Below are 19,943 nucleotides of genomic sequence, written 5' to 3' on the forward strand. Positions count from 1 at the left end.
AGGCACTGGAAGGCTGCAGTAAGGTCTCCTCAATGCCGTCTCTTCTTCAAGTCCCAATTCTCTCACCCTTTTCCTCATATGAGAGGAATGCAGACCTCTGAGCACCTTTGTGGCCCTCCCCTGGACTCATTCTGAAAGGTCATTGTCCTTCTTTTTATGCTGGGGACCCCAGAGCTGAATGCGGTGCCCAAGGTGGGTCTCACCAGAGCAGAGCAGAGGGGAACAATCCCCTCCAACCCCTGCTGCCCACAGGGCTCTGGATGCAGCCCAGGCTTTTGGGGCTGTAAGCATATATAGCAAGGTCATTTCCAGCTTTTCATTCCCAAGTTCTTCTTGGCAGGGCTGCTCTCCATGCCTTTGTCCTCTGGTGATGTGAAAACACATCCCCTCCCCACAATAACAGGACAAAAAAATAACAAGCTTTTTCTATAATGCTTATGCTAGAAGTGCAGTCTTGCTGTTGTTGAGAAAACAGATCCACATGATCTGATATGATATTTCATACCTCCTGGCTGACTGATTGGTGAGGTTCCTAGGGAACACATGACTCCATAACTACTGTTTCCATTAAAAAAACAAGCCCAAAAAATTCTCTAGCAGATCTTCCCCTGTAATAAGCAAGTCCAACATGCTATGCTATCAAAAAAAAGAAACAAAACTACAAAATACGCCAAAAATGTGCATGAGAGAAGCAGAGAGCTTATAAACACTTACTGGCTTTTCACAGGAAAGGCTGAAGTGGTGGGAAGGAGCATACAACCCATAAAATAATCTGAATCAAATGCAGTCCAAGATTTTTTGTTCACATTTGTTCAAATTCCCTGTTATGGACATATTCCAGACAACTCATAAGGAAGCCAAAACAAGGATTCCCAATTTTGCATAGTTTGCTGAACTTGGGCAGAATTTAACTCCTGTTTCTGGAATTCATTCTGTAAGCCCAAATTCTTCACATTAACCTCATGTTTGACATCCCCCTTGAATGTGTGATCCACTAAATGACATGGTTTAGTTCTGAAACTAATGCTATCTCATGTAACACCTACTGCTGTCCCAGACTTGACTATTTCCCAAGCCTCTTAAGAATTTACATTTCACCTCTTGGGAGCCACACAAAATGGACAGTAGACATGCTTCCAAAACAAACTGTTTCACAGTGAGTTTTTCAATGCCATTATTCTGTTTACAGAAAAACGGCAAAGTAAAGGTCATTTGAAGACACTTTTCTTTACATCCTTGCTTCCAGAATTTACCTGGCCTTCCATATCACACATTTCAGATACTCTGGATCCTCAGTTAATTTAGCTACTACAAGTAACATCCAGTCTGAGACTGTAAAAATGTACCTCCATGTAGGGAATGATGGCAACCTCTTGCCTTTAGATTCTTCTCATAAGATCTTATAAACCCCTTCAGACAGGGAGAAACTGGCTTCAGTTTCTTTAGTGGGTAAAACTATGGTGTTTAGCATTCACTACATAAATCAATTCTTTCAGAAATTACTGTATAGGGCAATCTATTAAAATGGGAAAACCTTTAAAATACAGAAACCCTGACACTAGGTAAGTTGTTCCCACCTGTTCCTACACTTTATCTTAGAATTTCAGTGTAATACAAAATTAAAGAAATAGAAAAAGCAAAAGAATTCTGCTTTTATAACAAAATCATCAACTTGAGACAAACAGGCATAAAAATTATTAAAACCTACTATAAGTTACTCATGCATTCTGAAATCCTCATAGTCACTATGATACTGAACAATTCCAGTAGCATGGGCTATAGGTGAGGGAACAAGCTAGATAGAGTGAGCAAATACATATAAATAGATTTTTGCAGCTGGTTGTGGGTATCAAGGACTTACAAGTATCTATTAATACTGACAGGGACTAGGCAGAAGAAATTGCATTATTAAAATTTTGTGTCTCCCACAATAAAGGGAGTGGGAGAGTTTTGGCTAAGACACTGGAATTTTTCATGAGGTTACATATTTGCTCCAAATTATATTTACTGTTCTAGTGTCTACAGACTTGCACTCAAAGAACTCAAATAACCAATAAGCTATAACACGAACTACACACAATTTAACCTATCCACCTCAAAGGATGAAAGACCTGAGATGACCTTCTTAGAACTTGCAATTACAATAAGGTATGGTATGTTAAGCCTCATGCTTACACAGTAAGCCCTTCTCACTGTAAAAGTGCCAAGCTGAAATTATTGTCAGTGTGCCTCCTGCATGCCTTTTCAGCAAGAATGGCACACAGCAAGGTCAGGCAGTGCACTGTCAGGGGCTGCCACACAGTATTTTCAAAGTCCCTACAAAATCTAAAGCTGGGTTATTTTCTTTGATGAAAGATGAGTTCTTACAGGTTAAAGATAAATAGTATTTACTCAACTTATTTCAAATAGAAACATTCTGCACATGTTTCGATTCTCATCACCTCTTCGCCTGCAGGACAAACTTCCTAACACAGACAGCCTAAACCTACCCAATGATCTTTCTTTAATAGGATATCTGTGGCTCAATCACTCCTGATTTAATTTCCTTTATCTACAAAAACTTCAATACCTACAAGGAGCTTTGAACCAAAAACAAATGAAGCACTAGGAAGTTCTAGTTACTGGGAAAATCTCCTCAATTTAGTTCTGAAATGAGCTGATTACCTTAGTAGCTATGTAATCATAAGTGAAAACACAGTGTAAAAATACTTTTTCATTCACATATAAATTTGGTTTAAAATGCTTATATACATATATATGTGTGTGTGTGTGTGTGTGTGTTGTATGTGTGTGTGTGTGTGTGTATATATATATATATCACTAACTAATATTCCAGAAAAGTGAGCATGCAAGAAGTGCCAAAGTTGACTCCAGGAAAAAAAAAAATCTTCTTACTATACTTGGAAAGCAAGTAGGTTTGATAAATACATAACCATCAGAAGGAAACATCAATCTGCAATCTCACATTTTTAGTTTCTTTTTCTTGCCATACTTTAGAAATTTTCAACACTTTAAAGTATTACTCTGAGTAACATTAAGTCTTCTTCAGACACCCACCCACAAGATGCAGCCGGACACAAAACTTTACCAGAGTATTTGGGTAACTTCTGTGATATTTTCCCACCCAGTCAAACTTGGTTGCGGAGTCCGTCATGAGGATACTCCCTCAAAATACTAGACAAAATTGCAGCTTCCATTAGTTTGTGCTCTATGAGACAATTCTCAAGTGGTAAACTAATGCAAATTGCATTAAACTACAGAGTTAAACTACAGCTGACAGCTATTATATTTTTTGCAGGATAGGACCAGATTTCATAACTATCATGCGAATTGGGCAGATGCTTATTTAAAATAGCCTTATAAATAGCATAGTTATAACTGATTTAGATTTAGTGACATTCATGTTACTCAGAGGAATTAATATTTCTGCTGAAAATGCATTGAATTATTTTACTACTACTCATTCATTGAAAAACAGAATGCGGTTTCTTATTTGGACAACACGACTTTGAGAAATCACAGGAAACTACCATTCAGCTTTCTCATAAATTCACTGTCTATTCAATGTATCATAATTGTCTTCCCTAAGAAAAAAAAATTCTGGACAGCAACTGGACTAAGCCCTATATCATTGATTTAGAGATAATTGAAAGGATCTGCCTTTAAAATTGGAGTTGTCCAATGCAAAAACTTTACTACCTACATGCTTGCACTGTCACAAATATAAACATTTGTTATTTTAAAAATATTTTTCATTAATTCCTTTACAGAAAGGAGAAAAATATTAGAGTCACAAGAGATAGGGATACAAACAGTAATGGGACAGGGAGGATAAACAGAATGTCTATTCCTAAAAGGCACCTTAGGAAGAGCAATTATGACAGAGTACTGGTCTGAAAAAAAAAAGGAAAAAAAAAAAATTACCCAAACCAACTGGCTGTCCTTACCAAAGAAAATGCTAGATAAGGCAGCATTTAATCATAGAACAGAGAAACAACTCTGAAGGACTCTGAGAAAAGAAACGTAATAAATGCCAAGTTAAAACAAATGAAGTTTTTAAAACAAGTAGTTATTATACCATTGACAGGAAAGAAATCCACATCAGAATTTTTTAACTATTTTCTATTGAGATGTACTGTGAAGTTTACTCTGGCATTGTTATTTCTGTAATTTAAATTTGGATGACACACTTCTAATGAGTCAAAAATTATCACACTCTTATGTGTGACCCGATGTTTAACTTTGTGTGCCCATGCATGCCATCCAAATGAGACAACATTTTTTATATATGAGGAAAAGTAAACATAAAGAGAAAACCACAAGTTTCTCCATAAGAGAAAAACCATAAGAAAATCAACTAGTACTTGGTGGTTTACATCTTCTCCAGAATTTTAATATTTTCAGTAGGAAAAATTTATGGAGATAAAAGACAATTCATTTTTAGATGGTCTTAAGGCATCTAAAATGGCATAGAATGCTCATAAAGACCAACACTCAACACTGCAGACTAAGAAGAGGTTGTCTTAAAATGATTCAGCACCCTGTCACAGTGTTCCTGTAAAACAGGCATGTGCAGTTTGTAGACACTGAGGATGATTAAGCTGCTTAAATTTTCTTCTGAATTTGCATTTCTGACATTTTTGGTACTCAGTAGAAAAGGTAGCAAATTAACTTCAAGGAGGAACGTCACTAGAAATATCTTTATTCTTACATTTAAGACAAGAGCAGTTACTTCATGGCAGCAGTTTTGCAAGAGACATACACTGACTATTTGAACTACAAAAAGTTACATATCTGGTGGCACTGAACGCCAGCTGATGCCCAGAGATGCCAGTTTGCAGAGACCAGGCCATTTGCCTTCTTTGTAAAGACCAGCATGTTCCAAAACACTCCAAGTAGCAGGCTGGTTAGAAAAAGAGACCTTTATAAATCCAGACAATGCATGAACCTTTCAAGATTACTAAGCTACAAACAAAATACATCATTACACTGCTGCATAAATCCTAAGTAACTTCTCCATCCTCCAACTAATCTTCCAAAGTTGACAATTCCATTTTTACTTAAAACAAGAGAAAAAAGGAAAAGGCTATATGTAGAACTTTTTGTTTGTTTGTTTGTGATTTCTTGGGGTTTTTTTGTTTTTTCTCTCTTTAAATAAAAGCATTAAGTCCCATGGTTTGCCTGTAGTACATATAAGAAAAAGAACAGCTAACTCACACAACTAGTAGAGGCAGACATTAATATAAAATTTCTCCTCATTAATAGAACATTGCAATTCTAATAAAGGTTATGAGCTCTTTCTGACACCTCAATCTAGAAATACACACCCTACAATAAGTGATAGAGAAATATCACTATATTTGCAGTATTTGTGAAATATCTGGCTGAAAAAAACTAGCTAGACTTTCTAACATTTCCATAAAAATAACTCATATCAATTAGAACTCTAGCTTTTGCTTTCATTGTAGAAACTGGAATTAATAAAGATAACTCTTCAAAGCCATTTTTTTTTCCATAACAAAAGTTTTCCTCATTTGCAGAAAAGTAAGTTCTATTCCTGATTTCTATAGCTCTTCCAGAATTTATTTCCCGCATTGCCCTGGTTCCAGCTCAGCACAACAGGGCACGGACAAGACATTCTACTATCCAGCCACACCTCATGTTAGTGCCAGGGGCAGGGAAAAGGGACTGTTCCAAGAAGAAGGGTGTTCCTTTTCCAGTTACCAGAAGCCATTCACCTTTCCTTAACTGTTCCAGGTGTGGAGACCATTCTCCATGTGAATCACCTTCTCTCACACTTCGGTTGTTAATATTCTTGCTGTTACTTTGTTTTTATATCCATTGCTTCCAGTAAATTGTTCTTATCTCAACCCCTCTGATTGCTGTCTGCCTTCTGTAGGGAGGGAGGGGAGCAGCTTATGGTTTTCTTTTCAATAGGAATACTGAATTGGGGAATACTATTCCCAAACCATCACATGGTTCATACTCATTATTGTATGAAAGATGACCTAAGGGGCCTCTGGTACTGCAAAAGGTCACTATGACTGACTGAGTTCAACCCTTATTTAAGACCTTGTGTTTCACCACATGAGAATGCTCACTGAAATAATTCCACATATCCAAATAATCCAAATCAAAATCTTGACATAGTACTTACTACTTACTCTAAAAACTGGTTCCAAGCTAGTTGCTAAAGAGGGGTGCAGAAACTATGTAAGACTACCTGAAGTTCCAGGAAGGCTTATGTGCATCTGTGCTGTTTCCACCACCCCTCTAGCAATCATGGGCAATAAAAAAAATTAAAAAAAAAAAAAAAAAAAATTAAAGAGTAAAATAAAATAAAATAAAATTAAAGAGTAAAATAAAATAAAATTAAAGAGTAAAATAAAATAAAATAAAATTAAAGAGTAAAATAAAATAAAATAAAATAAAATAAAATAAAATAAAATAAAATAAAACAAAACAGAAGTGTACTGATGGCAGCTGGCAGTACTAGGGTTAACAATACTGCTCCATTTATGAGTTTATCGCCACCTTGAGAGCACACTTTGCTGCAACACACAATGCACTTTCATTTATTAAACACTAGTTAACTAAATAAACTTGGAAATAAAAATGAAAGTCACAAGTCACTCTCTTTCTGGTAAAAGCAAACTATGTTTTGTCTGTGTCTTCTGTCTCATTAATAGTGTAAAAGCAAAGGTACACCACTGGAGCTTCCAGCGAGTAGGCATACGCAGTCCCACTTTATAAAACTGGAAGTCCGTGACTGTTGTGCCGCTGAATTCTAATCCTCCAATCTTAAACACTGAACCTGAGCTTCATGAGATGGCTATTTATTACCTATTTGCATTAAGTGCTATTTTAGAAAACTGAACAGGCAGCTCCATAATACTACTACATAAAGGTCTTGTCTGAACAATTTATTTTATTTTGGGAAGTAAGGGTTACATAACATCACCTTTTTGCTATTCTTGCATATGATGCTTATACGAATGTAACTTTTGCTTAAGAAACTAATGAACAGATGCAGGATCTTAGAAGAAAAAATGAAAAAGAAGTGTTTATCTTATTTGTCATTAAGTGAGAGATTTCAAGAAGTTTTTCTACAGTACCAAGAGATTAAAAACTGATAATGTTCAAAATTAAAATACTCCTAAGTAAAATAAGAAATAGTTTACAAAAGCATTTCAAAAGCCTTAGAACTTCACAAAAACCCATGGTTAGTAGAAAGTCATACAACTGATTTTTATGACTATTCATATCCTCTGGAGAAAGTAACTATATTGGTTTATGAAAGAAAATCAGAAAAAAGTCTTTCTTCTCTCCATATTTGGTTATTTGGATATTTATTGATCTTGAGATGGTACGTCAAATAAACATTCATGAATAGTACACAAAGTAATGCAGAAAAATACTATCTAAGATCCTATGAATTTGAAAATAATTTTATTAAGCTTTAAAATACAAATAAAAAGATAAGCAGGAGTAAAGGAAGGAAGTTCAGTGTGATTGTTGTGTGATCTGGATACTGTTAGCATCAAGTACATATCGTCCCTGTATACTGCTAAGTGCTCACCTGCAACTAAGAGATGCCATTGCAGCAGTTGTAAAATAATACGTGAGGTAGTCTCACATTCATAAAAACCCAAAGCCATCTTTTAAACAAACAGCAGACATTCCTAGAGTCAACAAAATTGCTCTCCAAGGATTCCACTGGAGTGGTCTGTAGTTACATGAGTTTAACATAAATCATTTGTTCATCAAAAATCCTGTGAAGACTTGTTTTGGAGAGGAAGTGTAACTGCATGTCACTTACACTCTTCCTTCAAATTCAATCCTTTTAAATTATTTATTCATCCTCCACCATAAATATTTCAAATACTTGTTATCATCCACTTCATTTTCCTCTTGATTCAAGCAAGAGTACTCTGTACCTGTATTTCTCATTATTCTGTTTAGACCACAGACAACTTTTCAAAAAGATAACACTCACACGCCAAATACAGGTAAAACCTGCTATTTTCACTTTGTGTTTTCCATAGCAATGCCAACAAGGTCAAATACAGTGTGACCACTGCTGTTAGATCCCTGGCCAAATTTAAATAGATTTTATATATTTTAAAACTGAAAAAAACAGTATGCTATTTGTGCTTCTTTTTAAAAATATTTTGGAAAATTGTTGCAACTGCCAAAAAATCCATCAAGCATCATGTAAAGAGGCAGTCACCACTTTGCTTTGACTGTGCTTTCAGTTCTCAAAGAATAATTTCAGTATCTTCACCTCCAAAGATCCTGCCATCTACTGGAAGTAAAGAAAGATTCAGGATAGAATGTTCATATACCATTGCACATATCAATGTACAGCATTGCACTGCACATATCATCGCATGTACCATTCCAACTACCCATTCTTGTTAAATAATACTGTATCAAAAGTACAGTCTTGGGACTGACATAAACATGCAAAATATGTACTTAGACAGATTATTTTTCTTTTCTCTTCCTAGGGGGTAGGTAACAGAATTTTACAGTCTCAAAGTTATGCATGTCTTAATCGTACTTGGCAGAAAAAAATTAGGAGTCTACAATCTCTCCAAGCTCAGTAGAGGATATTAGCTTCACAAAATCTTCTGGCTACAAAGAAATCAAGGGTCTCGGAGGGATGAGCATGAGGATCCCATGCTTTAACCATGGAAGGTTTACAGGCGCAGCATATCTGGCCTTGAGAAGAACACCTTGCACCACCCTCAACAGCTCCCTCTTCAAACACAAAAGTGGTACCAGCAGCTCCTAAAGATTTTCTAAATGCTACACCAGCTAAAACCAAACTAGTAAAGGGTCTCTAAAAGAACTGATAAAAAGTAAAAAAAGGACATAAGAAGATCTCTGAACTTCATTTAAAAGGGCAGTAAAAACTATAGTTACATTCTGTAACACATTTTATTTAATACTGGTAAAATCAGCTCCCTCTAACTTTGAAGCACCTCACAGTCCATGAATATATGCCACTTAATGTCCTCACAAAATATTTCTGGAAACGAGCTCACAGGACCCTAAATACCTATATGTAGGGGGAACATTCTAAAACTTTTTGTGTTCTGTCATCTCACAAATTAATTAAAATCCATACCATCCACCAAAAAGCATGGTGTGATAAACAGCAGAGAAAGCTAGGCCTTTCTGCAGTTCTGCAGAATCAAACAATAGAGATCTTGCTTGTACACTCTAGCAACAACAAAGGAACAACTAATAATCATGAACTCTGGGGCACTCAGTTGAAGAGGAGATGAGCAAATACCCCCTGCCTTTTTATCAAAGACCAACATTCCCTAAGGCAATTATCTTGTTAGCTTCCTCTCCATATGTTGATCTTCTGTTTCTTAAGTTGAGTATTCCTTTCTTTACAGCTTCTGTTTGATTCTCTCAAATTGGAAGACAGAGATTGATTACTTTGTTTTCTTCTAATTTTTGCAAAGTTTGCAAATGTTTTAACTCATTTTGGATATAATCTTTCTCAGTCTTTGCACCACCAGTAACCACATCACTGATCCTTAAAAGAATTCCACAACTTATTCCAAGGTTAATATAAATAAAATACCTTTACCTCATTTTCACTGTTAAGACCTAAGAATGTATCATGCATATATATGAAAAAAGCATTTGCTTCCTGTTTATAGAGGAAGGTAACACATAGGCAAATTGAAAGTAATGGTTAATTATTAACTATTTTTTCTAAATAACTTGAAATACTTAGACGATAATTAATGCTTCTCACCCTTAAAACCACACTTTTCTGTCTCTGTTGCAGACAAAAAATTGCTTTATTCAGCTTACTATACTTTTTCCTCTTTAGACAAGATGAAACGTGACTGGGTAAATAAGATTCAGCAGTTACAGGACAGACAATTCTCAGTCTAAATCTTACAAATCCTTAGGATGACTAAAAATTCCCATAACATTTATTTATTTTTACAACACCATAATTTTTAGTCTGGTACCATAGCCAAATTCTAATTGGAGCAATTACAGTCTACTTAAATTCTTTATCTAAATCAGCAGGAAATGGCTTCCTTCCATTCTGGACAATATTACTGGTATGTCCTGTTAAATTTCTGGAAAAAAATGTTAAATATCTCCAAATAATTCTAAAACCTGAAATACAGCTACGCTATCATTTTGGAAACAGACCAAAACAGAGTACAGCCTTGGGCTGTGAAGAGGCCCAAGGCTGTACTTGTTTCAGGGACATAATTACAACATGATTAGTATCCCTTTGGTGCTGCAGGGAGAAACAGTTCTCTGTTCCAAAGAAGAATGAACTGCAACTCAATGAACTGCAGCTCCAAAGAGAAGGTAAATCCCTGCAAATTCATCTGGCAAATTCTTCAACAATCACTTTTACCTGTTGCCTCAAGCCAGAAAAAGTGTCACAAGATGCTAACACTACATTAAGTTTTGTTAAAGATGTCAGCACATTTTCTAACGACATGTAGAGGAGAGCATTAACAAATACTCTGTTACTAAAGTCTTCTAACACGTATCATCCATTCCTTTGAAAAATGTTTATGTCCTAGATTTAAATCTGTCTACCTACCATGCCTGACACAGCCTCTCTTGCTAGACTTTGTCCCTCTTCAGACAGCCTTTGACTGCACAGATACCAGACAGACTCCCAATGCATTTCACAAGGGCAAAAAAAGCTGGCCAAGACTCTACCATTACTTCCCAATCCAAAATTTACCACATGCAATATTGCCCTCATTATCCATTTGCCCTCTTGTAAAATAACGTTTTCTCTTTTAAAGATTTTTTCTGAAATTTCTTAGAAAGGTTTAGATCACGGGATAGATCAACCCTGAAAAACTTCACACTACAGAAAGCAAGTGCTGATCACAACTCAGATAGTCAGCTTTAACTTTCCTCACTCCCCAAATTAATGCAAGCCTTTTATATAAAACAGGATAATAAACCAAGAGGCAAGTATCAAAGGGAATTAGTACCACATGTACCTATTGTCCTTAAAATGTATTTGATAGAGCACTATTCCTTACACTACTACAAAACAAGCACTGTAACACATTTGGATAAATATTCACAAGCATATTGTGGCTTGTTAAGAATCATCACTTTTGACACAAATGGAAGTGAATGATACTAAATTAACAAGTCATTTAATCTAAACATTTATTTGTTAAATGTAATTAATCATCAGTATCAACACACATTAAACAAACACAGAAAAATCCTTTAAAACAGCACCACAAAGGCTTGTTTATATCAAATGAAGTTACATCAATTTGGGGAGAAAAGTACCTCAAGTCAGAATTCACACACACACTTAATACAATACCTAAGGCTCTGTTAAAAAATTATGTTTGCTTTGTATCACAAGTGATTTATGCAAATTACAAAAATGTATAATACTCAAAAAATACCAGTGCCAATTCAAAACACTCAGCAATTAACTGCTGTTAGTTATTTTGCCATAAAAAACACCAAGAAGGTATGAAAAATTCCCATCAAAGAAAATAACCACCAGCTACTCCTTCCACACTGATATTTATCCAGTAAAATAACTCAAGTGAGCTGTGCAGTCCTGGGCCTACCCTGGACCCAAAGGTTGTCTGCCTCATAGCAAGCCAAATTTGACAAATGTCTCTACTGAGAGTCCATCACAAGAAAGCAAAAACAACTGAACAAGCAATAATGAAAAAATCCATACATCTGAAGTCAGGCTTGAGTATTTTGGTATATTTTATCTGTCATACAAAATTCACAAGGCCTCAGATTACAAATTATATACTGCAACAGCTAGAACTACTAAAGAAAAAAATTGATTCCTTTAGGACCAAAACCACGGATACTTGTGTTTTCAAGAAACTACTTCAGCAGCAAAATATGATAATAAATGAGAGACAGTCTCACACTACATCTAGGGAAAAATATATTTAGATTTCAGTTTCTCCTGTTTCAGTTCTGCACCCATGCATACCAACACAAAGCTATGTACAAGCAAAGAAAGCAATCACAGAATTCTCATAACTGCAACACGTGCCTTCCTTGGGGCTCACAAGATCATACTGTGATCACCAATCGATCAACAGGAAACCAGAAAAGCACAGCTGCTTCCTGATTCCCTTCACAGGAAAGAAAATAGCTGAGTTCATGAGCAGCAGTAAGGGAAGGCTCTAGACCCCAAAGGCCTCTGGCATTCACACTGACACAAAATCTCCCCAGTTATAAATTAACTGTTTAGACTGAAAGCCCACAAGTCTCATATTTCTGCTGCTCTGCTTATTCTCAAGCAAATCTATTCTAGACTGTTTTGTAACTATTGTCTTAAGTTCAGACAAACTTAAATCACACCAGACTGCAAGTTACCTTTCTGTCTGAAACTCTTCATTAGAGTCTTCTAACTCTGGTCACCAGTAACTTCACTTCATGAAGCCAGTTGTAGCATTATTCAAATACGTATGAATAAAAAAATAAGTACCATCATCTTGTTAGAAATTAAAACAGCCAATCAGCACAGTTGACTACTGAGAAAGACAGGCTAAAGTAAAGTCAGCTGTTCCTGCAAATTGTTTTGCCTTTGGCATTCTGGAGAAGTTGGCACAAAAGAAATAGCGATTTTAATATAACATGACCCATAGCAACTGAAACTCAATGAGTCCATGATGCCCTCAGGAACAGAGACTGACTCCACAGTGTGCCAGCAGCTAAAAGCTGAGGGAATTCCTGACACAGATCAACAGTGAGTAAACTTAGGGTTTATGTTGTTATCAAAGAAAATTCTGGATTTATCCCTGCATGGTTCCCTGAGACAGAACGAGTCATCTGCGGGGTACAAATACAATCAGAGAAGATAAGGGACTAAAATGTGCAGTCTGATAATTGAAGAAATCCATAGACAACAGTGAATCAAGTGAATCAGACAAAGTGATATAAATACCTAAGACACCAGAATTTCCCACCACTTATTGTAGGTACTTTTCCCACCACCGCTTTTGTAGGAAAACAAAAAAAAACCAAAAAAAAAAAAAAAAAAAAATCTTCGTCATCATATAAGTTTAGGCTCACTCGAAAAATGAGTTACGTTATGGCTTAAGAAGTTCCTCTCAAGCATTTAAAATGAATTCTCTGAACTTCAAAATGGAACTTTAAAACATGCAAGATAAGAGATGTTATAGAAAAAAAACAAACAAACTGAGTCCTCTGTAAAAACAAAAGAAAAATCAAAAGGAAACCCTGGGACACCTGGAAATTCAGGGTGTTTTAGAGTTCGGTTTACATTTGTGTAACAGGACATACAGGTCTTTTTCTGTTACCAGATGGTTCAGAACAGCAATAAGTAAGGCTGTTTTCACAGGACTTCTATCACTGTAGTTACACATGGAAACCATCAAAAAAACCCAATGCCACAAAATATTCAATCCAGGCAGTTTTGAAGAACAAACATCACACCATTGATCTTTTTCACAGAATTATCAAATAATCAAGGTTGAAAGAGACTTTAGGCTCATTCAGTCCAACTCAGCACTACCACTGTAACTTAAACTTAAGCTACTAATCCACATGACCCAGCGTTAGATCCAGATGCCTTTTAACTAAATAAAGGGAGGCTGGTTAACTGAGTATCTGTGGTACCAAAGTTAGGCTGTTTGGGGTTCTCTTGGTTTCAACAGAGATAGAGAAATCTGTATTCTTAAAAACAAAGAGGTCTGGCACTTATTTAGAGAAGAGCAAATCAAAACAAACACAAATAAACAAAAACAACCAATCAATCAACTAACTAAAAAGCCTTTGGTTACCAGACTTGATTTCCTAAAAACGGTTCTGGCACAACTGCTCTCCCTAGATTCAAGCCCACCTCTGCCTCCTCTTTCTCATACAACATTCTACATATGCTTTGGGAAATAAACCATTTAAAATAACCACATTAAATATTTATTTATCTAACTCTTTCATAACATGGAAACGAAAGCTATACACTATATATATATACGCTAATATACATTAATTGATGTTGAATTTCCTTTGAGTCTCACATACATAATTTTGTTTCAAATCCTGATATTTTCAAATGAAAATTATTTGCGTTTGATCAAAAATCATTAGAAAAACAGAAAAACTGCAAGAAAAACAGAAAACCTGCATTTTGAACATGTCATACATCACCTGGCAACTCCTTCAAAAACGAATTACACTCATACAAATCAGAGCCCACTCAAAAGATTAAAACATTAAAGAGAAATAAACTACTTACATTATCTTCCTCCTCTGTATCATCATTGTCATTGTCATCATCACTATCCTTGAATCCAGGGGGAAGTGGTGGCCCAATGAATTCTCCATCATCATCATCATCAGTATCCTCAGCTGGACCTTTAGCAGATCGGGATTGCACAGAAGGACCACTCAATGCCTCATTTGAGTCATCCTCACTTTCACTACACACTGCCTCTCTGCAAGAAAAATTTAAAACATTAATATTTGAAGAACATTGTCGATTCCACTGTAATTTTCAGATAAAATATGTTGAGTACTCTTGTAAATCAGTAGACACCAAAATTAGCAGCAAAAGCAGACTAACTGTCATTAACGGAGTGTGGGGCCACCATCATCTTTTGAAACACTCTCAAGTGTTTCAAAAGTTACATTAAATTATCATTCTGCTGTTGCCCAAATCGGTTGTACAAACACATTATTTTTGGAATACAGAAATTTCTGAAAAGCTGAGCTGTTGTGTCTATGTTTGTGCAGTTCATTCAAAACAGCTGTGCTCCCTCTGCTGGCAGTTCCCAAGCCACGCCACTCGAACGAGCAGAAGGTCCATGCAAAGAAAGACACTCAACTTTAAAGCTTTTGTTTGGGAGACTGTACTTTCAGAATTTTTAAGTCGGGCTGAAAATAAAATAGTCTTCTTTTCCCATTTCTTTGTTAAACTACAGAGGTATTGTTTTGGTTTGGTTTGTTTGAAGTTTAGATTATCACTTTAAAACTGTAATAAAAACCACCGAAGTTCAGGAACGTAGTAAAAGATTAAGAATATTGGTTCTGATCTATGTAATTGTGACAGAGAATGATGCCCTGCTTTGCCTCCAGAACCAGCGGTAGAACCAGGTACTAAGTTGCAAGGAAAAAAAAAATTGTTAGATAAGTAATTGAAACTGTTTCAGAAAGAAAAGAGAGTAAAACCAACATGACTTAAGTCCTCAGATGTTAGAGTAAAAAGCAGAATTTGTATGCCTGATAACTTGTCTAATTTAAAGACCTAGATCAGAATATGATTACCTAACAAATGTAACTCAAATAAAATTAACTTCTCTTATTCTATGACAATGGGACAATCATTATCCCTTTACCAAAGGGATGTTTTTCCAGCATGTGAGACACAGATTGGGATCTTCAAAGTTCTAAAACTAAGCTATCCTCAAAACTAACTTCATAAAACTATATGCATAAGAGTTGCATTTCGAAAGTTAATATGCATTCCTATGCTAGCAAACCACACATCTTTTCCCCAAAAGCCGAACTATTTAATTAGTTTTGGAACAAAACCAAATATACACTGTGCCAGTGAGAAGGGAATATACAACCTAATGATTCAAGGAGGCCATTCCAATCCTTGAGTCCCAAGTTTTCAGATCTTTATACAGACACTCAAGAACAGTATCTACCTTCCTTCCTTCCTAATTATCTTTATCATTCTCTCATTTGCTGGGAAGGAAATTGATCAAATCAAACATTCCAGTATTCTGAGGGGCAGCACAGCCATTCTGCATGTGACATGGCCAGACCTGCAGAGCAATTTTTCACCACACCCCAAGCACAGCAGGGACAGCCAAATACTCCAGCAACAGCTATAGGTATCCTCTGTCCTCATTGGGATGAAGTCAAACATAAGAACACACCAATGCAGCCAGACCAAAAGTCCATCTACCTTTTTGACAGCAGCTGTGAGTGGTGCTGACAGAAAGGACAGAGCAAGTGGTGTTTCCCTCAATTCCTAGTCTTACAATCTTACTCTACATCAGGGGATGTAAAGAAGAACCATTTTGCCAGACCCTTTCCTAGGATTCAGAAAAGTGTAAGGAATTTTTTTTTGCTTTCCCTCATTACCTCTTAAGTAAGTGAAACACACTGTAAGAGAGAAAAAAAAAAAAAAAAAAAAAAAAGATATAATAGAGGGCACACTGAGAAGAGCAATACCATAAAACATTCTGAGAGTCGTGGAAGTATGTGGGTATATCTCCCCCAAGTGTTCATTCTCTGCAAATCACTTAATTTTCTCAGTCTTCTCCTTTTCATATACTAACAAATTCTGTCATTGCACAAGCTGTAATTATTATACTAATGCATAACTTAAGTACCATAACTACTTTAAACGTTTGTCTGCAGCAAAATAGCTCAGGAGAAAAAATAATCATTCACTGTACTTCACATCATTTTGGAGTGACTTTTTAACAACTGAAAAAATTAGTGTAAGGGCTGCTCTGATAATTTTTAAAAACTCCAATAATTAAAAAAAAAAATCAGTAAAGTGTTGCCATTATCAGAGAATAAAAGATGCTAGGCATATTAGATCAACTTACAGTAAATAAAATCTTCATTATAAAAAGAACTAGAAACTCTTGTATTTCAGACTAAAATTGTCAGTTGCAGGTTTGTTCCTCTGAATTAAGACTGAGTCACAACGGCACATTTTTCTAGTTTCCCATTTTTACTTCTAAGAATTAGGCTACATATCTTTTTTAAAATGAAAATATAAAACTTCCAGGAGAGCTTTTCATGTGTTAAGCCCTTCTTTCTTAATGCTTAGTCAAAAACAAAAAAGAAAAACAAAGAAAATTTACTGTGACCAGACCTGTGATGAGTTATCAGAACCTACCTATTAACTCAGCATACTGAAACATATTTATTATCTTCCTTTATATTAAGATGCTGGAGGTCACTCTTGCCAAGCTAATTAGAAGAATGAGATACTCATGGAAAGCCTTGTATTGCCTGACTGCTCTTCACCTTATCACTTGTTTAATTGCTCATGTATATTGGAGTCACCCATTTACAATACATAATCATGTTACATTTAAATTCTTGTCATCCTCCACTATGCCACCAAATGGGTACATAAGACCATCAGAAGCAAATGGAAGCACAGAATATTTTTCCTTGAGCACAAGACATAATATAGGATGCAGCGAGTAGTATATTGTGCAATGAAACGTTTCAGTGAGAGTGCCCAGGTTTTCCAAAGACCAACAGGCAAAACCAAAATTTTCTAATAAAAATTTGTTCAGTCTGAAACTCTGCAAGTTTGTCTATAATAACCTACCACATACAGGCTCTATCACCCTATAACATGCATATATAGAGGTCTACTAGAGTCTTGTATGGGTTGTTAAACTTCCATGGATACAGAAACCTAAAAACATACAGCACACTCATGTCTGCCACTCTACCACACAATGGAGTTGTCTCCATTGCCCTCAATTACTTTTGATTTCCCAGAATTTCAACTGTAAAAGCCATAGCATATATTGTTTGTCAGTAACAGAGAGAAGTTTAAGAATAAACTTCAGACTGAAGTGAAAAAAAAGCTCTCTCTACCTCACCATTAGTCCATAAAATCCACACACAGAGGCTGTCCACCTACTTGGCCTTCTTCTTCATCAGGCATTAACAAGAATATTCTATCTACAGGTGTGCCCAACAGCTGCTAATAAAGTCATCACATGTTGTCATTTTTTTCACCCTAATATTTTTGAAAAATACATGAATAACAACACTGGTTTTATTTTTTAAAAAGTACACAGAACTTTTGGAAGGAGGAAAGAAGCAGCAAAACTGCCTATTAAACATACATAATATCAATATTTGCAAATATTGACATATCTTTGAGAAATATTTTTTTTTTAAGTTTAAAACCAGTATTTCCACTGAAATACTTAAGATAACAAGACATATTCACACAAGCTAAATAATACTCATGTTATCAAAACAAGCAAACACAGTCTGCAGATAAGAAAGTTGCTACACGGACTCTCCCACCATTTCTAAGTACCTTTCAGTTAATGTGGACCCAGGTCCTCTTGCACTGGATACTGAAACTGATGAATCGGGGCACGGGATTCTAAACTCCTTTTCGGTCTCGTCTTCTTTTTCTCTTTCACGAGCCTCTGAATAGAGAGAGCACAGAAATAATAAATAATCAACCCTTTTAAAAATACTAAACTTACTGGCTTGCTGAGGACAGTAAGATAGTACTTTTCATCTTCAGACCTAGATTAGATACTTGCAAAGGTAACAGCAAATAAAGCATTTAACGAAAATACTTTTTCATATATATAAAATTTGCATTGCTTCTGCAATGATGTCTCAACAGAACATCAAAAGAACAATGTAAACACCTCCCAGTTGTTCATTCGCACATGTTATCAAACATAAGTTGATCATATAAGAATGCTGATATTTCAATTGTTTTCAACATTATACTAAAACACTTCAGAGAAATCATGTTTTCATAGCACAGGGAACTAAACTACTGCAGTTAAAGTATACAGATGTGTAAACAGGTGAATTTTAAATATGAAAAAGAGACACAAAGTATGGCTTACATTAGTAGCTCATTCTTACTTCACTAACTGAGAAAGAATGCCTATGAAACACTGTAACAGGATCAAAGCAAACAAAAACTTGCATCTGATAGTAAGTATGAATGGGGGGAACAGGTACAGCTATGATGTTGCTACAAGTTCTCAAATAACTTCAATTAGGAAGAGGAAAGGAATCCTTCTTTCTATACAAGAAACATGGTGTTCTATTTTGCTCTCTGTTAGATAAACAAAAAAGAAAAACATTTTTTCATCAAAGCTAGGAAACACTTTCCACTGAAGAGAAACACAAACAACTTCAAGATACCAGGAAATACATTTTGATCTCAGCTCCACAAATCAGGTAGTGGGGGAAACATACCCAAAATTTATCATGGTCATTCCAAAAAGCTAAAAAAGCAGAAGTGTGTCTCAGAAATCCGAAAATAAGTGCTCACATTAAGCCACCCCTACAACACATACACATTCTTGACTGCTATACTCTCAATACTAAAATTTGTTTCTAAATTAAAGAGCTGAACGTCATACAAAGCTTTATAATTTTTAGCAAAATTATCCACTTTATAAACAGAAAAATGTTGTGCATTTCTTTTACAGGTATAAGCCTAGAAACCTGGGGGGGCAGGGGATGAGATATGGTCTGCTGCAGGGCAGGGAAGAGGACATAGTCAAGATGCAGATCAGGATATCTTGATTGTAAAAAGACTGCAAAAAAGCGATTCATTCAATCACTTACTGAATTTCCTTAATAAACAAAAATAGTGTGTAAGTAAACAATTCCTCATAAGGAAATATACTTCAACCTGAACAAGTATCAAACATAAAAAGGTTTCTGACATGCACATACGTTGATGTGTTTAGATTCAGCCAATGACAACAACAACTAAAGTCTGAAATGAATTTTGGAATATCTTGTATATTTGATTTTCACAGTGTCTTAAAGTCAAAAAAGTCAATGAGCCTCCAAAGAGGTCTGGTTTGGTTCTGTACCAAATCAGAGCAATAAAAACATGGCATCACAATAAAGCAAAAGACATAAATTCTCCACAAACTGGACAAGTGGAAGAAGAAAGCATGAATAACTGGGTTGGCAAAGGGCTTTCTAGAACATGCACAACTGTTTTCTGTGACTTCGTTTGAACTGATGCTCACTTGATGACAGCATCAAATTATACAATTTTCTCCATCTTCCACTCTCAAAACAGCACCCTCAAAAGTGCCCACTCCCAGCAGAGCAGAAGGCAGTGACACATTTGTGGAATGCTATACAATCTGCTTCCTGGTCTGAGACACACATTTCTTCTTCACTGCTCTGCTGTCGCTAGA

At 35.7% G+C, this 19,943-nt stretch overlaps 1 protein-coding gene across 1 annotated transcript in view; it reads right to left on the minus strand.

Annotated features, from left to right (window-relative positions):
* Positions 1–19,943, minus strand: part of WDR70 (WD repeat domain 70) — a 125,709-nt gene that overhangs the window by 104,813 nt on the left and 953 nt on the right. Inside the window, exons 4-5 of the mRNA XM_083884482.1 lie at positions 18,068–18,182; positions 14,270–14,468 (exon numbers count right to left, since the gene is read on the minus strand). Of these exons, the coding sequence (XP_083740608.1) occupies positions 14,270–14,468; positions 18,068–18,182 (314 nt within the window). The remainder of the gene's footprint in view (positions 1–14,269; positions 14,469–18,067; positions 18,183–19,943) is intronic.

The sequence above is a fragment of the Zosterops lateralis genome (assembly GCF_965231275.1).
Source record: "Zosterops lateralis genome assembly, chromosome: Z".
NCBI lineage: Eukaryota > Metazoa > Chordata > Aves > Passeriformes > Zosteropidae > Zosterops > Zosterops lateralis.